Here is a 21,656-nt window from a genome sequence, read left to right on the forward strand (position 1 = left end):
ATCTCCTCCTGCTCCCCAAATACTTTAAAGACAGAACGTGATTTTTCCAAGATGCTAAAGAAAAATTTACTCCTGGGAGAAACTTGTAAGTCTTCCTTTGGGCTATTCCCGATGGGAAAGGGAGAAGATGGGAATATCCCGGGTTATCTTTTCCTCTAATCACACCAGAAATATCGCCTTAAAATAACCCAGTTTCTAATTTCATAGAGAAAATAGCGATAAAATTCCTCTTTGGAAGTTTCCCGGGGCAGAAAAGATGTGATTCGCTCTAATAGGCTGTTACACGCTGTTACCGTCACATGGCAAATATATATATAAGAAATACTAAAATAAATAATGGGATTTTCCCAGAAGGAATTTCCCTATATGTGGGCGTTTGTGTGTATTTTCTTTCCAGCACTGACATTGGATCAAAGTCAGGCACCAGCGGCCACCTCGAAATATAGGGACGCAGTGTGACACACGGGCCTCCTATTCTATAGATATATATCATCCCTACCGTGCACATCCCCGGCCTTTGTCTCTCTCTTCTTGCTAGAGATACCGAGTAAGCCTCTGCCCTAAATGAACAGCAAACTGTCGATTTACACTGAAAAATAGCATGTCGGAGCAACCCCGTAGCACTGGAAAAAAAAAGAAAAGTATTTTCCATCAGAGTTTCACTTAAGAGGCAACACATCCTCTTCCGCTCCATTTTGCTAGTCTTTAATGCTATTTTTTCTCCCGTCTTTCTCCACCCATTTAAACTCAAACCATTTAAAAATGTTTAAAAAATAAAAAAGAAAATACAAAACCGCTCTGGCCACTCAAAACCAAGCAACAACCGAGGCTAGGGGGAAGACGTGGGGGGATTTTTCACACGCGCATCCCACCACACTTTGCCCACGGCGCTGTACGGAGACCCTACCTGCGCCGCCGGCCAAGGACAAGCTGCTTAAATCGCCCTCAAAACTCCCTTGCAGCCCAGAGACCACGGTGAGGGGCGCCGCCGGAAATATAAGCCACCCGCCCGGTCGCCGGTCGCAGTCGCTCCGCTTGCCCCCAGGCAGGCGCACGGTGACAGTTGCACATTCTCATTTTTATCTGCTCGCTGTTGGGTTGTATTTTTTAAGGGAAACCGCTTATTTATCAATAGTATTCCTTTATTCTTTTATTTCTTAGGGGGGTTGGGAGGGCTTGGGAAAAGGGGGAAGTATTAAAGTCCCGGCAGCTCTGTGTGGCTTAACCTACACGAAAGCTTATATTTTTTTGTTGCAACTTTAAAAGAAAGAGAGGGCTTGCTCTCTCAGGAGGAGTCTTTTCTTTTTCATGCGTCGATTCTGGAACCAGATCTTCACCTGCTGGTCACTCAGGTTTAATCGGTCTGAGAGCTCCCTCCTTCTTTGGCGAGTAATGAATTCATTGACCATAAACTCCCCTTCCAGCTCGGCGAGTTGCAGTTTGGAGTAGGGTTTGCGCTTTTTCCGCGAGCGGGTGTGCATCGGGTACCAGGGAGCACCTGGGGGAGGCGGAGGGGGAAGGATGGAAGAAGTTGCAATAAAAAAAATAATTAAAAAATGAAATAAAGCGTGGACCCCCCATACACCTCCCTCCCTCACCTCCGCCTCGCCTGCTTTGGTGTCTCCATTGTCCCCGGTGTTCCCATGATTCTTGGTGGCCCCCTGGTCCTTCGTGACCCCGTGGTCCTTGGTGGCCCCATTATCCCTGCTGCCCGCATTGTCCCTGGTGTCCCCGTGATGCTCCCTGGTGTCTCTGTCATTCCTGGTGTCCCCATCATCCCCTATCTCCCCATCCTTCCTGATGGCCCCATCATCCCTGGTGTCCCTGCTGTCCTCACTCTCCCTGGTCTTCTTCTTATCCCTGCTGTCTTCCTTATCTCCGGGTTTTCCGGGTCCCCCCTTGTCACCGCCGTGGCCGGGCCATGCTGCTGTCGCCTGCCGCAGCCCCGCGCGGGCAGCGCTATAAGCGAGGCAAGGAGCACATCACGGGGGACAGCAAGCGACGGGGGGGACCTCTTGAGGACCCCTCCAAGGGTGGATTGTCTAACACGGCTGTCATGGGGGAGACCCTCGGACTGCACCCCAAAGCGCAGCTTTCCATAAGCGCTGCGATTGTTCTTTATTTCATTTTATCTTACTTCCAAGCATCGCCCCCTACTCCCCCCTTCCTCGAGCTTCCTGGACATACACATCCCAAATTAATGCCCCCCAAAAAGGAGCCCTGGCGCCCCGCCGACAGCGCCCGCCGGACCCGCTACCTCTCGCTTTAGTTTCTTTTCTTTTTTCTTTTTATTTTTAATGGGGTATTTACATGTTAACAGCCTCCACTCCCCCCCCCTTTTTTTTCCTTTGAAAAGAAGCACCACCTCACAAACCATTCGGGATTTCGCTGCTACCCCTAGCGGCCTCTGCACACATAGTCGCGCCGCTTTCCACCGCCGAGCCCACGGAGCACCCCCCAAAACCCACCCCCCGACAGAAAGTTCCCAAATCTTCCCCCTACCCGCCCCCGCGGCTTGCAGCCAGGCCAGATAACCAAGATAAGCCCTTACTCCCCCCGACGGGAGGGTCCTCTGTGCCTTACCACCGGTGCTTAAAGTGCCGCCTTGGTTGAGGGGGGAGGCCATGCTCGTCGGGTCCCCCCCGGTGCCTTTATTCCCTTCGTTGAGCAGCGAAGAGCTGGAGTCAGACTCCAAAGACTGACAAGAAGGAGGGTCGTGGGGGCCCCCCTCGGCCGGCCCATAGTCATATTTGCCGAAATTGCCCCCCAAGGCGCTGGGGAGACCCGGCTCGAGGGGCAGCAAAGGGGTGTCCCGGGGCCTCTCGTCCCTCTTGAGCGCGGCGCCGTCGGGGCAGCTTTCCCGGTAGTAGCATTTGCTCTCCTCGACGCGGGCGAGGTCGCAGGCTCGGCCGAAGGAAGGGTTAATGGAGACGGGGCTACTCAGGTAGGGTTGCGGGTAGCCGTTGCAAGGCTCCGAGGATGCCCAGGGCAAGGAGCACACGTTGTCCCGCCGAGGGTAGGAGAGGGACGGCAAGCCGGGCAGCTGGCCCCCCGACGCTCGGAAATTGGGGAAGTAGAAGGTGTCTCCCGTGTGGATGTTCACCAGAGGTCCCACGAAGCCGGGATTAAGGAGGTTGTGCTCGCCCATTTCCGCGGGCCGCGCCGCAAAAGGCGCTCTACTTTATTGCTATCTGACATTAAACATAGTTAAGCCCCCGGCTCCGCCCCATTGGTCCGAGGGGGGTCACGTGGGCCCCCAAATTGCGCTGGCAGCGAGGGAGGGGAAGGTGGGGGGGGCTGCTCTCCCCTCCCGTGGCAGTCGAGACAAAACCCACCAGCAAGTTCCGCCTTTCGTGGCTTTTTTTCCCTTTTTTTCCTCTCTTCACCCCCCCGTCGAATAATAAAAAAAATAATAAAAAATCCCGTAAAAGATTTTATTTAAAAAAAAAAAGAGTGGCCCGCGAAGATCACGTCTAAGGGGAAGGGGGGAAATGCGCTGTTTTCCGCCCCCAAAATAGCAGCGCTCCCCTTTTTCCTCTCCCCATCCCCGACGGCAGTGGGGGCCCTGCGGCCGCCGCGCAACCGAGCGGGGCCATCTCATTAATTTGCTCCTTTATTAACTAAACCCGCTCGGATTTACACTATCTCTCCCAGAAATTACGAGCAGATATTGTGTCATATAAAGTTTACTGGCTTTTTAAGGAGACGAATGATTGCGGCCGCAACAGGCTCGTACGGAGGTGCGGTGGGTTGGGGGCTATTTGGGACCTTTTATGCACCTTTTACTCCAATTTTTAATTTAATTTTATTTTTTCTCCCTTCTCAGACAAGGTGAGTTTCGTGCATTGGGGAAATGCAGCTTCTTCTCGGGCTGCGGGCCCTCTTCGGAGGCAGAATGCATGATTTGGAGTAATCAATTGCTTTCATTAATGAGCTGTGTCGAATAAAGAAGCGAGGAGAACAGGGCTATAGCATGAAATCAGCCGGTATATATTCCATATGCACAGACACGCGCACATATACAGGATATATTATTCATGTACCATTTCCCCTGCCCTCATTTCTTAGGGAGAAAATATATATACAGTTGTCCCTGTCCTCCTCTCCCCACCCCAAGAAATATAGGGACATAAACGCGCTCACATACACGTATCTCATGCCTGGCCACCTTACAGCAGTATATTCTGCACTAGTAACGCCACAGATCTTCCTTCCCACCCCTCCTCTTCCCGCAGTGAGAGTGGAAAGAGCATCTGCAAAGCAAGAGGGGGAGGATTTTTTTAAATATTGGTTTATTTCAGTGTGAAAACAATAAAATACGTTGGGGAAGGGAAAAAGTGGAAAAAAGGTGCATGGAAAGCGGGAAGCCAGGGAATGCAGGCATTTTAATTTTTTTATGGGTTGTCGGGTGCTTTTTTTCAACTTTTTTTCTTTCTGGCTGTTTTTTTCCCCAAAAGCACGCGGGTGCCCACCCCGCTCGCCCGCGCTGCGCAGGGCTCCGCATCCCGCCCTGCCTCGAGCAACTCCCCGGCGCTCCCTTGCCAGGTCGACGCCGCCAAAGTACCGTAAATATCGCTGTAGAGGTAAAAAAAAACCGCTCCGCGGGGGCGCATCCGCCCCCTCCGGACCCACTACCCCCCCAGGCAGCCCCCAACCCCCTCTCCTCTAATTTAGACAGTCCCCGAGCCCCGTTTTTTTCCCCTTGCCTTCTTTTCCCTGCTATAGAAAAATATAAGGGTTGGAATTCCGCCCCCCCACCCCAGCCGTATAAAAAAATCAGGTGCCAATAAAATATCTAATTCAGGTGTTTAGGTGTATATTTATATTCCAGGGACAGCTCCTAAGACTTGAATTCCCCCATTTTTCCTTTTTTTCCCCCTTTTCCCCCCCTTTTTTCCCTTATTCTTTCTTTCTTGTTTTCTTTCCTCGTTTACCCGCTTCTTTTTCTCCCTGGCACATCTATAGCTATGCTACATACATACCTTGGAGAGACACTTGCATACCTTCCTATACGCCTTGCCTACAAAGGAAGAAATACGACTACTAGAAATATTTTGCTAGAATGAAAGTTTAGGACTTTTTTTTCCCCTCTCTCTCTCTTTTTTAAACCTTGCCAAGGAATTTTTCTCCCTGCAGGTATAAGCGCGGAGCTGCTCGCAGTTTCTCCCAGCGTGTCTCCTCGGTGCGGAATAAGCGTTTCCAACGCCGGGCAAGCGGGGAAGGGAAGAGTTTATATAAAAAATGAACACGTGATCGCTGGAGGTGGCCATAAGAATTGGCTTTGTGCTCTTTTTTTTTTTTTCCTGTTAAAAATAATAAAAAAGAAATCCCTTGCTCTTTCTGTTCGAAATTCCCCCCAGAAGACGGTTCCAGGGTGCTGTGCTTTGTCCTCTTACAGGGCCCGGGAAAAAAAAATAAAAGAAAAAGGATACTTCAGCCTCAAAAGAGTGGCTAGGCATTCGGCCTTATCTTCTTTGCTGAATTTGATTACTTTTCTTCTTGCAGAAAGAAATAATGCAAATTAATTATATACAAATATATATATATATAAGCTCCCAGTGACCTCAAAGGAGGCAGCTGCGGGGCTGAGCTGCAGAGCAAGTGAATTGCAAAGCGAGTCCTGCATGGGGGGGATATTGCCAGGATGGGCACAGAGCAAGAGAGAGGCAGGAAAGCCCCGGCGACTCCCTCTTTTAGAGACAAGAAAGGCTATAGCCCTGCTCAGATATAAAGGGAGAGCTCCCTGCTCGGGTGGCCTTCCTTTCCAGCAGGAAAAATCAGCGTCGGAGCAAAGCGCTGCAAGCAGAAAGCAGGTCCAAGGAGGAGGGGAGGGAATAAAACCGAATAGGAACAACAACAGAAAAACAAATGCCGGGACTCTTTAGCAAAGCTTCCGCATTTCCGCAGGAATCTCTCCCGCATTCCAAATGTATTTTATTTTGTATTATTATTATTTTTCTTGCAGTTTATGTTTGGAAACACAGCGCTGAGCTTAGCACTGCTCCAAAGAGAAACCCTGAGCCGAGCCCTCCAGCTTGAGGCTCTGGCACTGCTGCTCTGGGAAATCTCTGTTTTAGGCACCATCAGCCGCTCAGAAAAAAAATATATATATATATATATATATACATATATATATATATATATATATATATATATGTATATATATGCACGCACACACATACATACACCGATTTCTATTCTGCCTACCAAGTCCATTTTTTATCTTTTTTTTTTTATTTTATTTTTTTCTCCACGTTGGTCCCCCAACGTAGATTGGAAATAAAGGTAAAAAACAAGTTGTCCAGCCTTTTGTGCAAGAAATCGCGTGGCTTTTCCCGTTAGCAGCCGACTCCGATTTCAGGTGGGACCTTTTCGACCCAAATATTTCATAATCTCCGCGGGGTGGTGGTGGCGGGGGAGGAGGGATTGTTTTCCTCCAGGCCCTCCACTCGTCCACGAAAATTTCAGCAAATTTTCCTCCTTGGGAAGTAGGGGAGAGATGCTCCTTGCCCAGGGCAGTGGCCACCTCCGAGTAGGGGACCCCTTAAAAATAATAATTAAATAGAATAAAGAGTGAAAGAAAAAGACGGAGCAAAAGGAAGGTTGCAACGTCTCAGTTCAAGGTCACTGTCTAGTGTAGCAAATAGGATCCACATCTTATGCAAATGACTCTCTCGGTTGAGCATCAGTCATTGCGCTGAGAGGAGCCCGGGGAGGGGGGAAATAACCCCTAATCAGGTCTAGTTCCACTCTGCCTTGCTCTGTCCCCCGCTTTGGCACTATGTCTGTCCCCAGTTTCCCCTCCACACTTTTAGCAGTGAGAAAACAAATCCCCCCCTTCCCCTCTGCCGGGTTTCAGCCTCCTCCTCTGCAGCCCGCAGGGCTGAGCTCGGCGCAGGGCTCTATATGAACAGGCTCTTTCTTCCTCCCAGCCTGGTTTCTTGCAATAATAATAATAATAATAAAGGAATAAAAAGAAAATCAATATGAAAGGCCCCAGACGAATGGCCACAGCAAAAATATTTACATTTCAAATAGGAAGAACTTACCCCTCTTACGATTTGCTCCCGAAAAAAAAAAGAAAGAAAGAAAGAAAAAAGAAAAAGAGAGAGAGAGATTTAACCCTATTAGAGAGGAACAAATCGCAGTCTAAAATATCTAAAATATATATGTTTTGCCTTTCTGCTTGAAAAGGAAGAGAAGGAGCCTGTGTGGCTGTGCGTGTTCAGGTTGTTTGCTTGGCTTTTCTGCCCGAATAAATTTCACTCCAAGTAGGATGGGATTTTTTTTTTCTTTTTGTTTAAAAAAGAAAAAAAAACCGAGTCGCCTTGACTCGGACAAGAAGTTAGCTGCCAGGGTCAGAAACAAAGTATTGAGAATAAATACGGAGAGGGACCACACGTGGGATCTAATAGAGATGGGCTTTGGCAAGCCCACCGGACCCTTATTTTGGCTTAGCTATATATCATTTAAGCCCATCCTGGCTGTTTTTTTTCCTGATGTAGTAAGCACATGTCTAATGTAGACCTTATATATCTATAAGTGTGTAAGATAGTGTGTATGTGTATATATATGCACATATATGTGTGTGGGTATATATACACACACGCATGGAGTGATGGAGATGGGGAATATATATATATATATATATGTATTCATAAATGTGGGAATGTGGTAAGGTCTGAGAATAAAATAAAAATAAATAAATAAATAAATATCTCAAACAGTTTCATCCTATGTACAAATATCCCGGGGCAGGTTTCATTTTAAAGGCGACAAACTGAAGGATTAGGAAACCTCCCCTCTTGAGGCTTTTCTCAGTGCACTTAATAGTTAAATGCTGGGTATTGGGTATATCCTTATAAATATTTTTTCCACATTCCCAGCTTTGCCAGTGGTGGATCTTCTCCTCCTCTTAGCTTCATGTAAACTGATTTTTTGAATCAGTCAAAGGTTTGTGCCCTGCTTCGGGGGAAAATTGCTTCCTCTGCATCTCTGCTCTGGATTTGGGATGGAAAATCCCAGTCTAGCCCTTGGTCTAGACTTCACGACTAGTTTTCATATCGCCATGGAAGAGCCCCAGAAACCCGAGTTTACTTCTGCAATGTCCCTGACTCCGAGGGAGGAGAAAGTTTGAGGCAATGGGAAGAGTTGTTGAAACATTCCCCTGTTCCAAGAGTCGCCTAGAGCAGCTCAGCAACCCCTCTTTTGCCAAGGCAGCAACTTCCCGCCCAAGTGGAGGCGATAAAGAGAAAGAGAAAAAAAAAGGAAAAAAAAAAAGAGAGAGAGAGAGAAAGGGGATATTTATCTAAAAAATAATAAATTCTCCTCAACTCAGGGGCTTGAAAGCGAGCAGCACCGCTCAGGGCGTTTGCTAAGCACGAAAGCACCGTGTTATAGAAGTGTGTGGGCTGTGTGCGCACCCACGCACCCATATTGACGGCTGTCAGCAGTGTCCCAAGAAATAATTTATCAAAACTCTCTGGGTGTTTCCCTTGGCTGTTGAAAGGGGCCCTTTTATTTAATTAAATACCCATACATTTTTAAGGCCAAGGCTTTTGTTATCATCAGAAAGAGCAAAGCAGCAGCTATCGCACACTCACCTCAGCCTGGAGCCCGGTGGAATCTTCCCCCTTTCCAGAGCTGGAAAACGGTCTTTGGAGGATGCATTGAAGTTGAAGATAAATAAATAAATAGGGTATGCAAACGTGAGCAGGACATAAATAAATAGGTAAATAAGAAAATGTCAGGAAACCAAAATAAAATTTAAAAATATTAAAAAAAACAAGAGGGAGAGGGAAATCCCTCGTCCTTTTTTTTTTTTTTTTTTTTTTTTTTTTTTTTTTTTTTTAAACCATAAAGTCTGCGGTTGGGAAGTTATTCAAAGTCCCCGAATACAAAGGGAAGAAAAGGCTTAAACTTGGGAAACTTCCTTTTCAGGACTTTATTGTTGGCCATTAGCCCGGCTGTCTAGACTTCAAATAACACCTTGTTTATCTGTAAACAGGAGCCGGAGCTGCTCGGTGGTGCCTGGTGAGGGGAAGATCAAGGGTGAGGGTCCCCGCGCTGGTTGTGCCCGCAGCAGTGATGTCAAGGTCAACCCCTGCCTAGTCACGGTCAAGGGTATATGCAGGAGTGACGTCACGCCTCGCTGACATAGGAGCCGTGAAGGCGACGAAAATGGGGAGGAAAAAGGTGAGCAAAAAATCAATTTATTTTCTAGAGGGGGAAAGAAGGACGAGGGGAGCAAAGGGAAGGAAGGCAGTGAGGTGAGCAATGCCCAGGCTTTGCACCTCCGCGCCAGTGGAAGTTCATCATAGGGGAAAAACGCGCTTGTTCTGAGGCTTTGCATATTTGCTGGCGTCACCATGCAAGTCTTTTTATTATTATTTATTTTCTTGCTTTTCCTTTCCCCTAGGCAAGTGTCTGTTACAAAAACCATGATATTGCAAGAGCATGGGTGACCAAACCCATTGGTTATATATTGCTCTTTTTACTCTCTCTCTCTCTATAATTTTCTCTTAAGCAAACATTATGCCCGTGATCAAGAAGAAAGAATTAGGTGGCAAATGAAGTGAGGGCATTTTATTTTCTCCGACTAGCCCTCAAAACACATTTTCCTCCCTCACCGACGGCTTGAAAGGGACGGACAACGCCAAGTGCTGCCGGTGGTGCGACTGTGGAGGGCAAGGGGGTATTTTTCCACCACGAGAGCTATTTTTTAAGCAATGAGAGCTATAAAAAATATTTAAAAACTCGGGGGAAGCTGCGGGCCATGCGAGTAAAGCGCCTCGTTTCACTGTCTCACCCTATCTGCCGGCGAAGACCATCAAAAGCCTCCGTGCCCCCAGCCGCAATGAATGAATTCCTTGTTTCTTCTTTGCTGTTTTCTTTTTGCTGCTGGTGTTTTCAATCTTCCCACGCGATCTGAAAGCCCGAGCGACAACCAAACCGACACACAACCCCTTCTTCCCCGCACAAAATCAAGCCGCAGCTGACAAAAAAAAAAAAAAAAAAAAAAAAAAAAAGGAAAAAAAAACGCCCATAATGGGAAACCGACTCCCAAGGATCCACGAATATCGCGGACTCAGTAATCCCCGGAAAAAAAAAAAAGTCAGAACATTTATCCATGCTTGCGCAGCCCCCTTCAATAAACGGAGTTTAATAATCCTGTTTTCTTTTCTCTCTCTCTTTTTCTTTACCCCCAGGTTTGGTCACAAAATCAGGTAGAATAAGGAAGACTTGGAGAACACAAAGATAGACACGCACCGAGCAATGTATTTGCTGTCGGGATGTCGGATTTGGGCTTGTCTGGAACTGCATTTATGCATTTCAATGTCTGCACACACAGCACTAGGGTGAGCTGCTTTTTTTTTTTTTTTTTTTTTAAATCTAAAACACATATCTCGGCTATTGTGCTGCAGTCGTGAATTTTCGCTGCCCGGCCCGGGACCGTGCAGCGCAGGTTTATTTTTTTTCTTCTTTTTCTTCCTTCCTTCATTTTTTGAAAAGACATGATCCCACTAAAAATACCCTTATTCATCTCTGAAGTGGGGATGGCTTTCCGAAAGTATTGCAACATTTACTACCCTAGGGTATTTAAAAAAAAAAAAATCAAATCCTTGCTTTTTTTTTTCCCCAACCACTGAAGTTCTTTCCTTGTAAACTAAATAAAATTTCAATTGTATCAGATCAATCCTCCACAAGCACCTCCGCGCATCAGCTCCCAAATCCAAATACGAATTGCTAAATCCACAGGGTGGAGAAAATCCCCCTTTTGCAAGGGCACCCACAGGGATGGGAAGGTGGAAGCGGGGGGATCCAGGCCGGGACACGGAGCCGCGCAAAATAAGCTGCCAGCCGCGGCTCTCTCGCACCTTTCGGGAATTTCGGGATCACTGTAGGAAATTTCCAAACCTATGGGGCTTTCCCAACTTTTGCCTTTGCAATATAGGCTCCAAGGTGCGCGAGGTGCATAATGTCTACGCATCTTCTGTACATATCTATGCTCATCCTCAGTATATAACCTTCCTCTGCTCCGTATATAACTATCATTTGTTATTATATATAGTTTATAAAGCTATATATCCCCTCTGTACATGCGCACATACCATTGAAATCACATCTCTATAGAGGAACATGCATGAGAGCTACACACCACTTCATGTATTGATATAGCTTGCTGTGCTTATATATGTCCAGGCAAATATATACCTATAAACCAGTAGTTTTAAGATATTGCATGTTATCTATAACATATATACACAGAGATATGCAGAGTGGTTTAATAAACACTTATATAAATTACATGCATGCCGCTATGCTTCACACACATATACGTGTCTATAACGATGCCCAGATCATGCAAAGCAACGCACATACACGGGCATATGCTTGTGAGTATATATATACACATATGGTATATATATGCACACAAGCGCACTTCTGCACATGAACTTGAACATCTACCATATCTGTACACTTATTTATGCGGACATCCATGCTAATTTTGCCCCGGGTGACTTTATATTGCTTGCTTCTGCTAGTTCTTCCGCTGACTCAAATATATATATAGTATGTCCGCGCGCACTTAACGCACATTTCAGCAGCAATAACATTGTTGCCGGTTATATAATTTTAAAAGTCACTCCCCCAGTTTTTTATTATTATTATAGTAATTCTTTTTGGATCATTTAACGAGCTGATTCAATCTAAAACATATTAAGGCCGATTGCAATGCGCGTCTTTGGATGCAATCTGCTCCCTCCGCGGGCGCGGAGGTTGCGAGATTTAGATCTGGGGTCGGAGCAGAGTCAAACAGGTTTAGGAAAAAAAAAAAAAAAAGCATCGTTAGAGGCAGAGCCCTCTCGCACCCGGCGGATTTAAGGAGATTAAAAGCGTCTCCGGAAAGTCATCGCGTTTTCACCCTGCTCGGGTGGATAATTGCGGCGCTGGGGAAAATAAAGACAGGAAAAAAAAAAAAAGAAATAAAAAAATAAACAAGAAACTTATGGCTGGGCTCGTCCTCCGCGCATTTATTTATCTTTTTTCCCTCTTTTCTACTTACCGTGGGAAGCTGCCCGCCTTGGGGCACACGCATCCGCGTCCCGCATCCGGGGCGGTGGGGTTGGGGCTCCCTTTCATTTTATTTTTTTCTGCTCTTTTCTCCCCAGATCTTCAGGGCTCAGGTCGACTTGCTGGGCTGTGGTTATAATTTGGGCTGCTTTCGCCCTCCCTGGGCAAAGAGCAGCCTCCGCTAAGGGAGGTCTCGGGACGGGGGATTAAAAGGGGAAAAGGCTGCGCTGCTTAAAAGGGCAAAGAGGGGCACAAGCATCTGGAGAATGCCCTTTCTCCGGGAAAAAAAAATCTATTTATTTTTCGGAAATGTAATCTTGCATTCGATACATCTCATCTGGACACCACAATATTATATACATATACAAGACATTAAAAAAATGATGCTTTTACATAGCGACAGAACACTGCAGATAATTAGTTGGTTTAGAGGAAGGGGGAAAGGGAGCCAAACAAAACCCAAAGACAACACTCTGCATTTTCCACATTGCCAGCGGAGAACAGACATTCCAGTTTTATGGCAGAGGAGGATAAACCCTCGTGAGACGAGGCCCAAAAATAGTGTGGCAGAAGGAGCTCATTTTCGCCTGTGCCCTAAATTAGTGCTTGTTAGTTTGATATGGAGATTTTTTTTCTTCCCACTATAGCAGCTTTATCTGGGGATTTTTTTCCAGTCCCTAGTGATGAAAGAAGACAAAGCTGATGCAACTTTGTTCTCCATACACTTTACATCGGGGTGTGAAACAGTCAAAAGACGCAAGACTCATCCCCGCAGAGGGGACCTGGCTACACCGTGTGACAAGGTGACACTCGGGAGTTCATCTCCTCTTAACGCAACTACACCTTTATCTTATCATTTGTTAAAAAATACATACAGCTGGACCTCACCAATGGATTTCTCAGCGCAAGGAGCGGGTGTTCACAGTCAGCGAATGTGGTGGAGGGATAAATCAAAGATGCGTTGGGTATTAGTGTGGGTGGGGATGCCTTTTTGTTGTTGTTTGTTTTTTAATGTCGCTTTTTCAAATAATTTCCATTCAGCAGAGGTCCAATGAGATGCTCAGACCAACTACCGGATAAATATTCTGCTTCTGCCATTCTTGCTTCGCCTTCCTTTTCCCAGATCGTCCACTGTCAGGTTGCATGGAGGTGCGCTGTCTTGGATTTGCTCACTACCTTCTTCTCCTTGACCCTCCGGTTCTGGAACCAGATGGTCACTTGTCGCTCGGACAAGTTGGTGGTGGCCGAAATCCTCCTCCGCTTCTCTTTGGTGATGAACTTGCTGGCTGCGTACTCTTTTTCCAGCTCTTTCAGCTGGATTTTCGTGTAAGGGACCCTTTTCTTCCGCCCCCTGCGGTAGCTGCTCACTTCGGGTTGCAGAGGGACCACGTCTGCAAGCAAAATAAGTAAATAAACCATTAAGCAAATAAATACGTAAATACAACTACAAATAATATATTTTTTTATTTTAAAGTAGAGAAGAATAAGCGATGCTACTTCATCCCTGGCCGCTGAATGGTGGTTTCTCCACGTCGGGGAAGCAAAGAAAGGAATAAGGAGAAAAATGAAGTAGAGGGGGGAAAATAAGACAGAAAAGGAGAGGGGAAAGGGAGAGAGAGGGGGAAAGAAAGGCGAAACGTGGACAGCCAGGGAAATATTAACACGATCACTTGGCGAAAGAGTGGTTTTCTCGGCTGTCAAAGCCGATCAACACGGGGCAGCGGGTCAGCTCGAAGTGCAAAGAAAATTGAAGAGATCTTCCAAGCAGTTGCATTTTAGACAAGGCTTCATCCTTCTTTTCCCCCCTCTTCCATTTATTTACCCCCCGTTTTTGTAGGCAGGAAGTTTTCGCAGGCGCTTCCCCCCCGCCGCCGCGACGCACCCGCGACGGCCGCGCTGCGGGACCAGCGCGAACCCCGCACCCTCCTGGGGCATCGGGAACCCCTCGGAGGGTGCCAAACCACCCCCAAATCCCCTCTCTGGAGGCGTTTTCCCGGTGGGGAGATACACCCCGCTCCGCCAAGGGCCTCTCCGGGAGGTGGAAGCCAGAGATGCGGGGACCATCCTGGTCCATCCAAAGACCCCCTTGAAACCCTAAGGGCACCCTCAGCCCTCTCCCCCTGCCCTCGACGGGCTGCGGGGGTGTCACCCAGCGAAGCGAGGGAAGGCGGCGCTGCCTCTCTGCTTGGTGAGCCCCGATGCCCAATTATCGCTGACACGGGCTGATTGGGAAGCACCTAAAGGTGCTTTGGGACTGGGGGCTTCGCTATTTGCCAGCGCAAGGGAATTTAGGAGGGTCTTGGTGCAAAGGCCCATCGAGGGCTGCGGATTGGGGACAGAAATGCCCTCCAAGGACAGGCATCAGGCAGGCCAAAAGGAAGCGATGGGGCTGGGGGCTCCCCAAACCAAGGTTTCAACGGCCAGAGCCCCAGATCACACATTCCCATCTCTATAGTCAAGAGAGACGCTGTGTTTTCCCCAATCTCAAAGGCATCCTCGGCCTAAATTTTCCCCGAATTCTCCCCAGAAATGCTCTTCCTAAGCCCTCTTTGTCCAGAATTTGGGCAAAATAAATAACTGAATGTCCCCCCAGACAGCCAGGACCCATCCTTGCTCTCCATCTCTATCAGAGCGGGGTTTTCCTCCCTCTTTTTTTGGGTTAATCTTTCTTTTTCTCCTGGCAGCTTCCCCTTCTGCCCCCACCAAAAAGATGGGATTCCCCGGGTCACCATCACCTTCCTTCTGGCTCCCATTGAGGGCACTAAGGGAGCTCGGCCAATGTGAAATGGAGCAAGTGGCCACGAAGTGACTTCTTCCCCCGGTGGCCCGACAAAAGATGATGCTCCAGCTCCTTTTTAAATTACTATTATTATTATTACTATTATTATTATGATGCATTTAAGGGGTTGTCAGCGCAGCAGGATGCCCGACCAGGCGGCAAGGGGGTGGCTGCCAGCTCTTGTCCTCGTCGCGTCCCCTCCGCGACAGCTTCATTTGTCACTTGACGCCTCTTGCTCTAATCGTGGGTAATTGCGCTGTGATTTACTGTAGCCGCACCGGGCGCTGTGTGTTTGGGGAGTGAAGCAGCGCTAGAGAGGAGGGGGTTTTACTTATTTTTAAGCATTTTTTCCTTCCCCCCCCCCATTTTATTTTTTTAGCTCTAGAGAAATGGGGAGCAGAGGGGAAATTAAAAGAAAAGCCAAAGAAACGCAATGCAACAAGAAGAAGGGGAAAAGAGGCGAAGAAAGGGAGAATTTAATGGCAAAGTTACTTTCCAAGCAAGCTCACGGCGTGCATTTTGATTCCGAAACGATTGCTTCACCTTCTTTTCCCTACATGTTCATACACATTGCCTCGCACGGGAGGCATTCCTAAGCGATTTCTTGCCCTTTAATTATATATACAAGCACCCAGGGGAGATACCTATATCCGCACACGCTCCATATGCGCCATGCCCCATGTATAGGTGGGAGGCGGCGGTTAGGAAGCAGGAGAGTGTCCGAGGGGAGCCTACCTGGGAAAGGTGATTTCCAGAGATGCGCCGATTGCGATTGCTCTTTGGAGCAGTACATTTGCCCGTCCCAACCGTTGGAAAGAGCCCAGTGCTGGTAGCCTTCCATGGGAAGCAAAGCGTCGTGCCGCGGCTCCGAGTGGCCACCGAGCGCCGGCACCACGGACATGTCCAAATAACCGGGCACCGCCTGGTAGGAGCTGGCAAAGCCCGGGTAAAACGCGAACTCCTTGGCCCTCGACGGCAGCTCCTCGCTGGGCAGGGGGCCGCCGGCGGCCTCGGGGTATTTGTCACCCGGGTGGTAGGAGCACGTTTTCTGCTGCAGGTTCACGCCGTGGGAGTGGGACAACCTGCAGCCGTAGTAGCTGCCGCCGAAGGGGTAACCGTAGCCCAGCGCAGCGCTGGAAGCGGCCGCCGACGGGCACTGCCGGGGGGGCTCTGCGGGCGCCAGCTCCGCGTAGCCCCCCGTTTGCGGCGGCGGCGGCGGGGGGCCGAGCCCCGGCGGCGGGGGCAGCATCTCCCGGCACGGCCCCAGCGCGTCCATGGCGGCCCGCGGGCGGCCCTTGTCACGCGGGGCGTCCTCGCAGCGACACACGAGCCCGTCGGGCCAGCGCGGGGGGAGCGCGAGCGGCGCCGTCATCCCGGGCCGGGGCCGCCGCCGCCACCGGCGCCGCCGCCGCCGTCGGGGGAAGCGCCGCGCCGCGACCCCCCCAACATATCGGCCCGGCGCGCGCATGCGCCGCCGCCGGCTCCATTAAGAAATCCGCCAAGGCCACGCCCCCCGCCCCTAAGTACCCCCCGACGGGGCGGCCACGTGACCTCCCCCCCCCCCCGCCTTCCTCTCCCTCCTCCTCCTCCTCTCCACGCGCGGGGAGTGGAAGGGGGGGGGGGGGAAGCGGCGCTCCTCATTGGCCGCCTGCTCTTCAAGGTGGTGCCCCCCCCTCGATTAAATACCACCCCCCCTCGGTTAACTGCCTCCCCCCGGTTAAAATGCCCTTGGGTTAACCACCCCCCCCTTAAATCTCTCCCTCCCCGCCCGTCGGGTGGGGGCCGCTGCCGGCCGACACAAAAGGCCGCGCGCGAAGGGGGCCCCCCCCGCCTCGCTATAACGTCCTGTGCCTCCGTTCTGCCCCCTCGAAGACCCCCCCCCCACGGGTTTACACCCCCCCTCGCGCTTTGCACTCCGCGTTATTGCGAGCCCCCCCTCGTCTCGCGCTTTTCCAAGCAGCGCGGCCGAACCTGAGGCTCTTCCCCCCCCCCCCCCACCGCACGTCGGAAAAAATCCCACCCCAACCCATTCCCATTCCCATTCCCATTCCCACTCCTTTATCCTTTTTCCTGCTTGAAGCCCCCCACAAAGGGGTTGGTTGCCCGGGTCTCACGCACGGGGCGTGGGAGAGGGCGTTATAGCGTGAAACAAAGTGGGACGACGGGCCGGGCTGGTTCAAGCACCCTCGACACAGCGTTTTTTAAAAACTACGATAGTATAAATATATATGCTTAAGGAAAGCACAGGCTCTTGGTTAGAGTTTTTTTTTTCTTTTCTTTTTTGTGAGGGCATTTGCACGAGTTGCCCTCGGGAGGGAAAGCAGCAATGGGAGCTCGCAGCCGTCGGGAAAACGCCCCAAGGAGAAATGGTGGTGGTGGGGACGCTCCAAAACTTTCAGCGACAAAGAAGGGGAAAAATAGATAAATTAAGGAAAAATGTATATGCATATTTGGGTATTTTCGTGTTCTTAGAGCGTGGGAAGTGCTGGTGAGGTGTGGAAGGGACAGCCGCCCTCAGCTGATCGCAGGGGGGGTTCGCAGCCAGCCCCATCGGGGCTGAATTTCTTCCATTTTTCCCCACTTTGGACCCCGCAGAGGGGTAGGGACTCCCCGCTACACACACACACCCTTTCCCCACCTCGGATAGCAGAGTCTCCCGTGGGGATTTGCGGCCCACGCAGGACGGCGCCCGCTGCTCCATGTCCTGCCTTTTAGCCGGGGGAATTGCCTCATCCAGGACCCTTCTCTTACCCGTTCACCTTCTGTTTGTCCCCTAAACACCCTTCCTTAAAAAAACACCCAAATCCAGGAGGCCGAAAGATTTCAAAGAGAGAAAAAAAAAAAAACACCCCCCAAAAAACGTGGAGGAGAGTTAAACTGTCTGTGTTAGGAGGCGTCGAGGAAAGGCAAAATTGGAAGCAATCCGCCCCCAAAAAATAAAATGGAAAAATAAATAAATAAATCGCAATCAACCCAACCGTCGAAGTCCAAGTTCAAGGCAAAAGAGCTCAAACGGGTCCCGGTTTAGTGTCCGGGCAGCCGGGAAGGAAGTTCACGGAGTGGCCCCGGGACTCGTGCAGGCACCGACCGCTTCTCCTCGCCTCCCACCCGGGCTTAAAACTCGAAAAGAGAGGAAATACCAGTATCTTTATCTATGAGAGCAGCTACGGGGCTCGCCATCCCCAGTATCCCGAGCCCGAAACAGGCGAGGACAATAATTTTCCCCAGAAATGCATGATTCAGAAATGCTTAAAAAAAAAAGAAAAAAAAAAAAAAAAGAGGGAGAGAAAAAAAAGAAAGGAGCAAGAAATGATAAGGAAATTAAAAGACCAAAGGAAGGATGGGGATGCAGCGGGGAGAAACCCCTAATGAAGCACTCTAGCTGCGAGTATTGGAGATATATTTTTATTTTTTTAGATGAGCCTTGCTTCTAATTTTATGAAGCGGTTAACATTTGCTAGCATGTGTCCTCTCTGTGAAACGTAGAGGGAGGATTCAAAGAGAAAATGTAAAGATTTATGATAAGCAAAGCAGAGGCGGGATACGCCCGCTGTAACCGAGGGCGCCGAACAACGCGACTGCTGGGCAAAACCGGCGTTAAACACGAAAAAAAAAAAAAAACACTGTTTTTTTGAGCATTAAGGGCGTCAGGTATCCCCCTCTCTTCGATAAAGGAGAGAAAGCAATAAATAAAAATAATAGCGCTCTTCTTTCCAGGTTTGTGTAAGGACATTTACAATTCTTATCCCGGTGAAATATAGATTTAATTAAGGTTTTACATTGTATGTTGCAGAGAGCAAGGAAGGCAAGGCAAAACAAAAAGAAGAAAAAGCTTTCTTTCTAGGCAACAAAGGAGAAAATCACGTTTAATCTGCGGGGAGAGGGGTCCCTGACTGGGAAGGGGGGCAGGGGTGTCCCCAATGTCACCTCGATAGGACAAACCAGGTCCCATCGATCCTCTCCCGCAGCCCCAAAACTCCTTTTATTCTCCAAGTCGCCCGGGAGCACCTCATTTAAACTGATTTTTATTATTCTTATTATTTTTTCCTCCGATAGAGAGGCACTGAGAGGTTTGTGAGCGAGTTAATTCACCCAAATCAGCTCAAGGACGTCACCAAAATGTGGAAGCGCTTAGGAGAGCAGTACCCATTAAAAAAAAAAAAATAGTAGAAGGAGCGATTAGAAATAGTAACAGCTGTGACACTCATTGAGTTCATTAGATTGAGACAGGAGATTTTATATACATGTGTGTGTGTGTGTGTGTATTTCCCGCAAACATTTTCCCTCTTAAAATATAATAGTCTTGGCTCTGCATGTGCATTCACAGAGAAAGTCTGGAATAAAGTGAGTATTGATTAGATGCAATGATTGCAATAACTCATCATATTTCTTTTTTCCTTTAAACGATGGAAAGGAGAGTTAAAATTGAGCTATATAGGATAAAATTGACTTATATATTCCTCCTCTTCGCTGCTGCTGTAGGTGAGTAGCCTGCTCTGAGATCGCACAGCATCCGGAGAATATTTTATATGGATATTTCCAAAGGGAGCGGTTCCCTCTTCATCGCCGAGCGGGAAAGAAGCTGAATTTTCGCTTTATGAAGGCAAATCTGGGTTTGTCTGATTTTCCTTCCCTTTCTGGGTGTGGAGGGGAGGTACGAGGCTAACGAGAGATCCTGGGAGAAAAGGGATGTTTATTTCTTTAATTTTATCCCAGTGCTAGAAAGGAAGAGAGGAGCAGATTCATCCCAGAGTCTATGGGAAAATCAATTATATCCTCTCGAGTCCAGCTCTGCTTTGCAAACAAGCTCAAGTTTTTTAATATCCAAGTTTTAGATTTTTTTTAAGGCTGTTTTCCACCCTGGAATCGCATTACTCTTAAAAATGAGCGTTTTTCTTTGTAGTCGCACTTCCCTTAAAATGAAAATAATACCCGGAGATTTGAGGCTGAATAACGTCTTGCAGGTGAACTTCTGTCTGCAAATGGAGGGCTTAAGATTTTCGCAAAAAGGCAAAGAGAAGTCAAGTTTGTTTTCGAGCCAAACTGTCCAAAAGAATGATTTCTGCCCCAAACGCACGAAGATAACTGCTCCGTGAAAGCCGCTACGTGAGCATCCCTTAGAATTCAAAGCCAAGCACCGCTCCTCCAGGCCAGGGGAATCACAGCTAAAATGAAATTAATCAACTGCGGGAATTTTAGAATTTTATTATAGAATATCTCTGTCATTCTTTTTCTTTGTCCCCATGTCCCGAAAAAAAGAATGTCTGCATGGCAGCAAAGAAAAAAGATGTTTTTTTATTTCAGTTTGGGGCAGGAAGAAAAAAAATCCAGTGTCTCTCTGTGCCGCATTTTTTTCCCTCCTTTTCATTTTTTTCCCCTCTTTTTCCTCTCATTGCTGTCTGGAAGATTTAGGAACCCTCCCAGGTACACCAGTCTTAAGGAAAACTCCATAGCGAGCTGCTCTCCCCTCCACATCAAAAGCTGAGCACAAAGAGAAATGGCCCAAATGCGCCTTATAGTGAAGGGAAAACAACTCCTTTCTTCTTAAAAAACAGACAAACAATCAATCAATCAAACAACATCAAAAAATACTCCCAGAAAATCCTTACCTAGATTTGGGAAGGGAAGTTACTTTCCCACTGTGCATTTTTAGGGGGAAAAATTAAAGGAGCGGAATTTTCGCAGGGGAACCCTCAGGGAAATTAGAGCCTGTAGTATGAGAAAGTCTAATTTTCCCCCTGGAGTACCAATTTAGTGAAGAAACTATGACACCGAGGCTCAGATTCTAGCGGAGGAGTCCAAGGAAAGCTTTCCCAGGCTTGGTTTTAATGTGCTGGGGATAAATAAAAGCCAAAGCCGATCCTTCTTCCCAAAGTTTGCGTGCGCTCTCTGCTCTGCGGCTCGTTCTCTCGAGGAAAAAAAAAAAAAAAGAAAAGAAATAAAATAAATACATAAAACTCTTGCTTCCAGCTCTTTGCTGAATTAATACGATCGGGCAAGACCTGGAAGCTGCGGCTGGGCTGAGCAGTTCATGCATATTATTGCAATATATACACATATGTTAAAAAAAAAGGGGGTGGAGGTGGTGGAAATAAAGCCTTGCCTGAAATAGCGTATTCAAATGAGATTAAATGCATTATTTCCCGAGATTAAAGCATCGTTTCTCTGTCCTTACATCCCAATAGGGACAAATTTTGCAGCAGCCCGACGCTGCTCGTAGTTTATCGCCAATTCTCCCCCCCCATTTTGTTGCGATATGGTGCAATAATAATGACGATAATAAACGATAAAAGACACCTCCACCTACTCTTTATTTTGCAATGCTTTTAAGGAGAGAGAGGCGGAGAGCGGCGTCGCTGGAGGACGCGGACACGGTCTCAGGTTGCTCTGTCCCCGCCTGCGTCCCGGGGTCGCTGCAGCCGGGGCCGCCTCCAGCCACGGATCTGAGAGAAAAATAAATAAAAAAAAAACCCGACGGCTCCAACCACGGGGGTTTCTCAGCCGGGGTTACTCCCCCGCCGCCTCCGGCCCCTCTTTTATTATTTTTTCCTTTTCCCTCCCCTCCCAACCTCGAGAAACACAAAGGGGTGGGGGGTTTCAATACCTCTTGGTCCCCATCACCGGGCACGTCCCCTCCGAGGTCACCGCCAGCTACCCCAAAACCACTTTTTTTTTTCCCCTTCTTTACCGTTTACTTATTTATTTATTTATTTTTACAGCCGTTGCGGAACGTCCCAGGTCCTGGCTGTCCCCCCCTTCTCCGTTAATTATTGCTCTTATTCCCCGGAGTCGGGGGCTTCTT

The 21,656-nt window shown here is 48.3% G+C and overlaps 2 protein-coding genes across 2 annotated transcripts; both read right to left on the reverse strand.

Annotated features, from left to right (window-relative positions):
* Positions 1-1,104: 1,104 nt before the first annotated feature.
* On the reverse strand, positions 1,105-3,148 carry HOXC12 (homeobox C12). Its single transcript, XM_010221455.2, has 2 exons — positions 2,584-3,148; positions 1,105-1,498 (listed from the first exon to the last, which is right to left on the reverse strand). Exons 1-2 carry the CDS (start codon positions 3,146-3,148, stop codon positions 1,260-1,262), a joined length of 804 nt encoding a protein of 267 aa, XP_010219757.2. The 3' UTR covers positions 1,105-1,259.
* A 10,061-nt stretch (positions 3,149-13,209) lies between these two features.
* HOXC13 (homeobox C13) lies at positions 13,210-16,226 on the reverse strand. Its single transcript, XM_010221464.2, has 2 exons — positions 15,590-16,226; positions 13,210-13,466 (listed from the first exon to the last, which is right to left on the reverse strand). The coding sequence occupies exons 1-2, from the start codon at positions 16,224-16,226 to the stop codon at positions 13,210-13,212; spliced, it is 894 nt and encodes a 297-aa protein (XP_010219766.2).
* Positions 16,227-21,656: the final 5,430 nt, after the last annotated feature.

This window comes from Tinamus guttatus, unplaced genomic scaffold (assembly GCF_059628265.1).
Source record: "Tinamus guttatus ecotype Peru unplaced genomic scaffold, ASM5962826v1 Tinamus_guttatus_pri_ptg000699l, whole genome shotgun sequence".
Classification (NCBI taxonomy): domain Eukaryota; kingdom Metazoa; phylum Chordata; class Aves; order Tinamiformes; family Tinamidae; genus Tinamus; species Tinamus guttatus.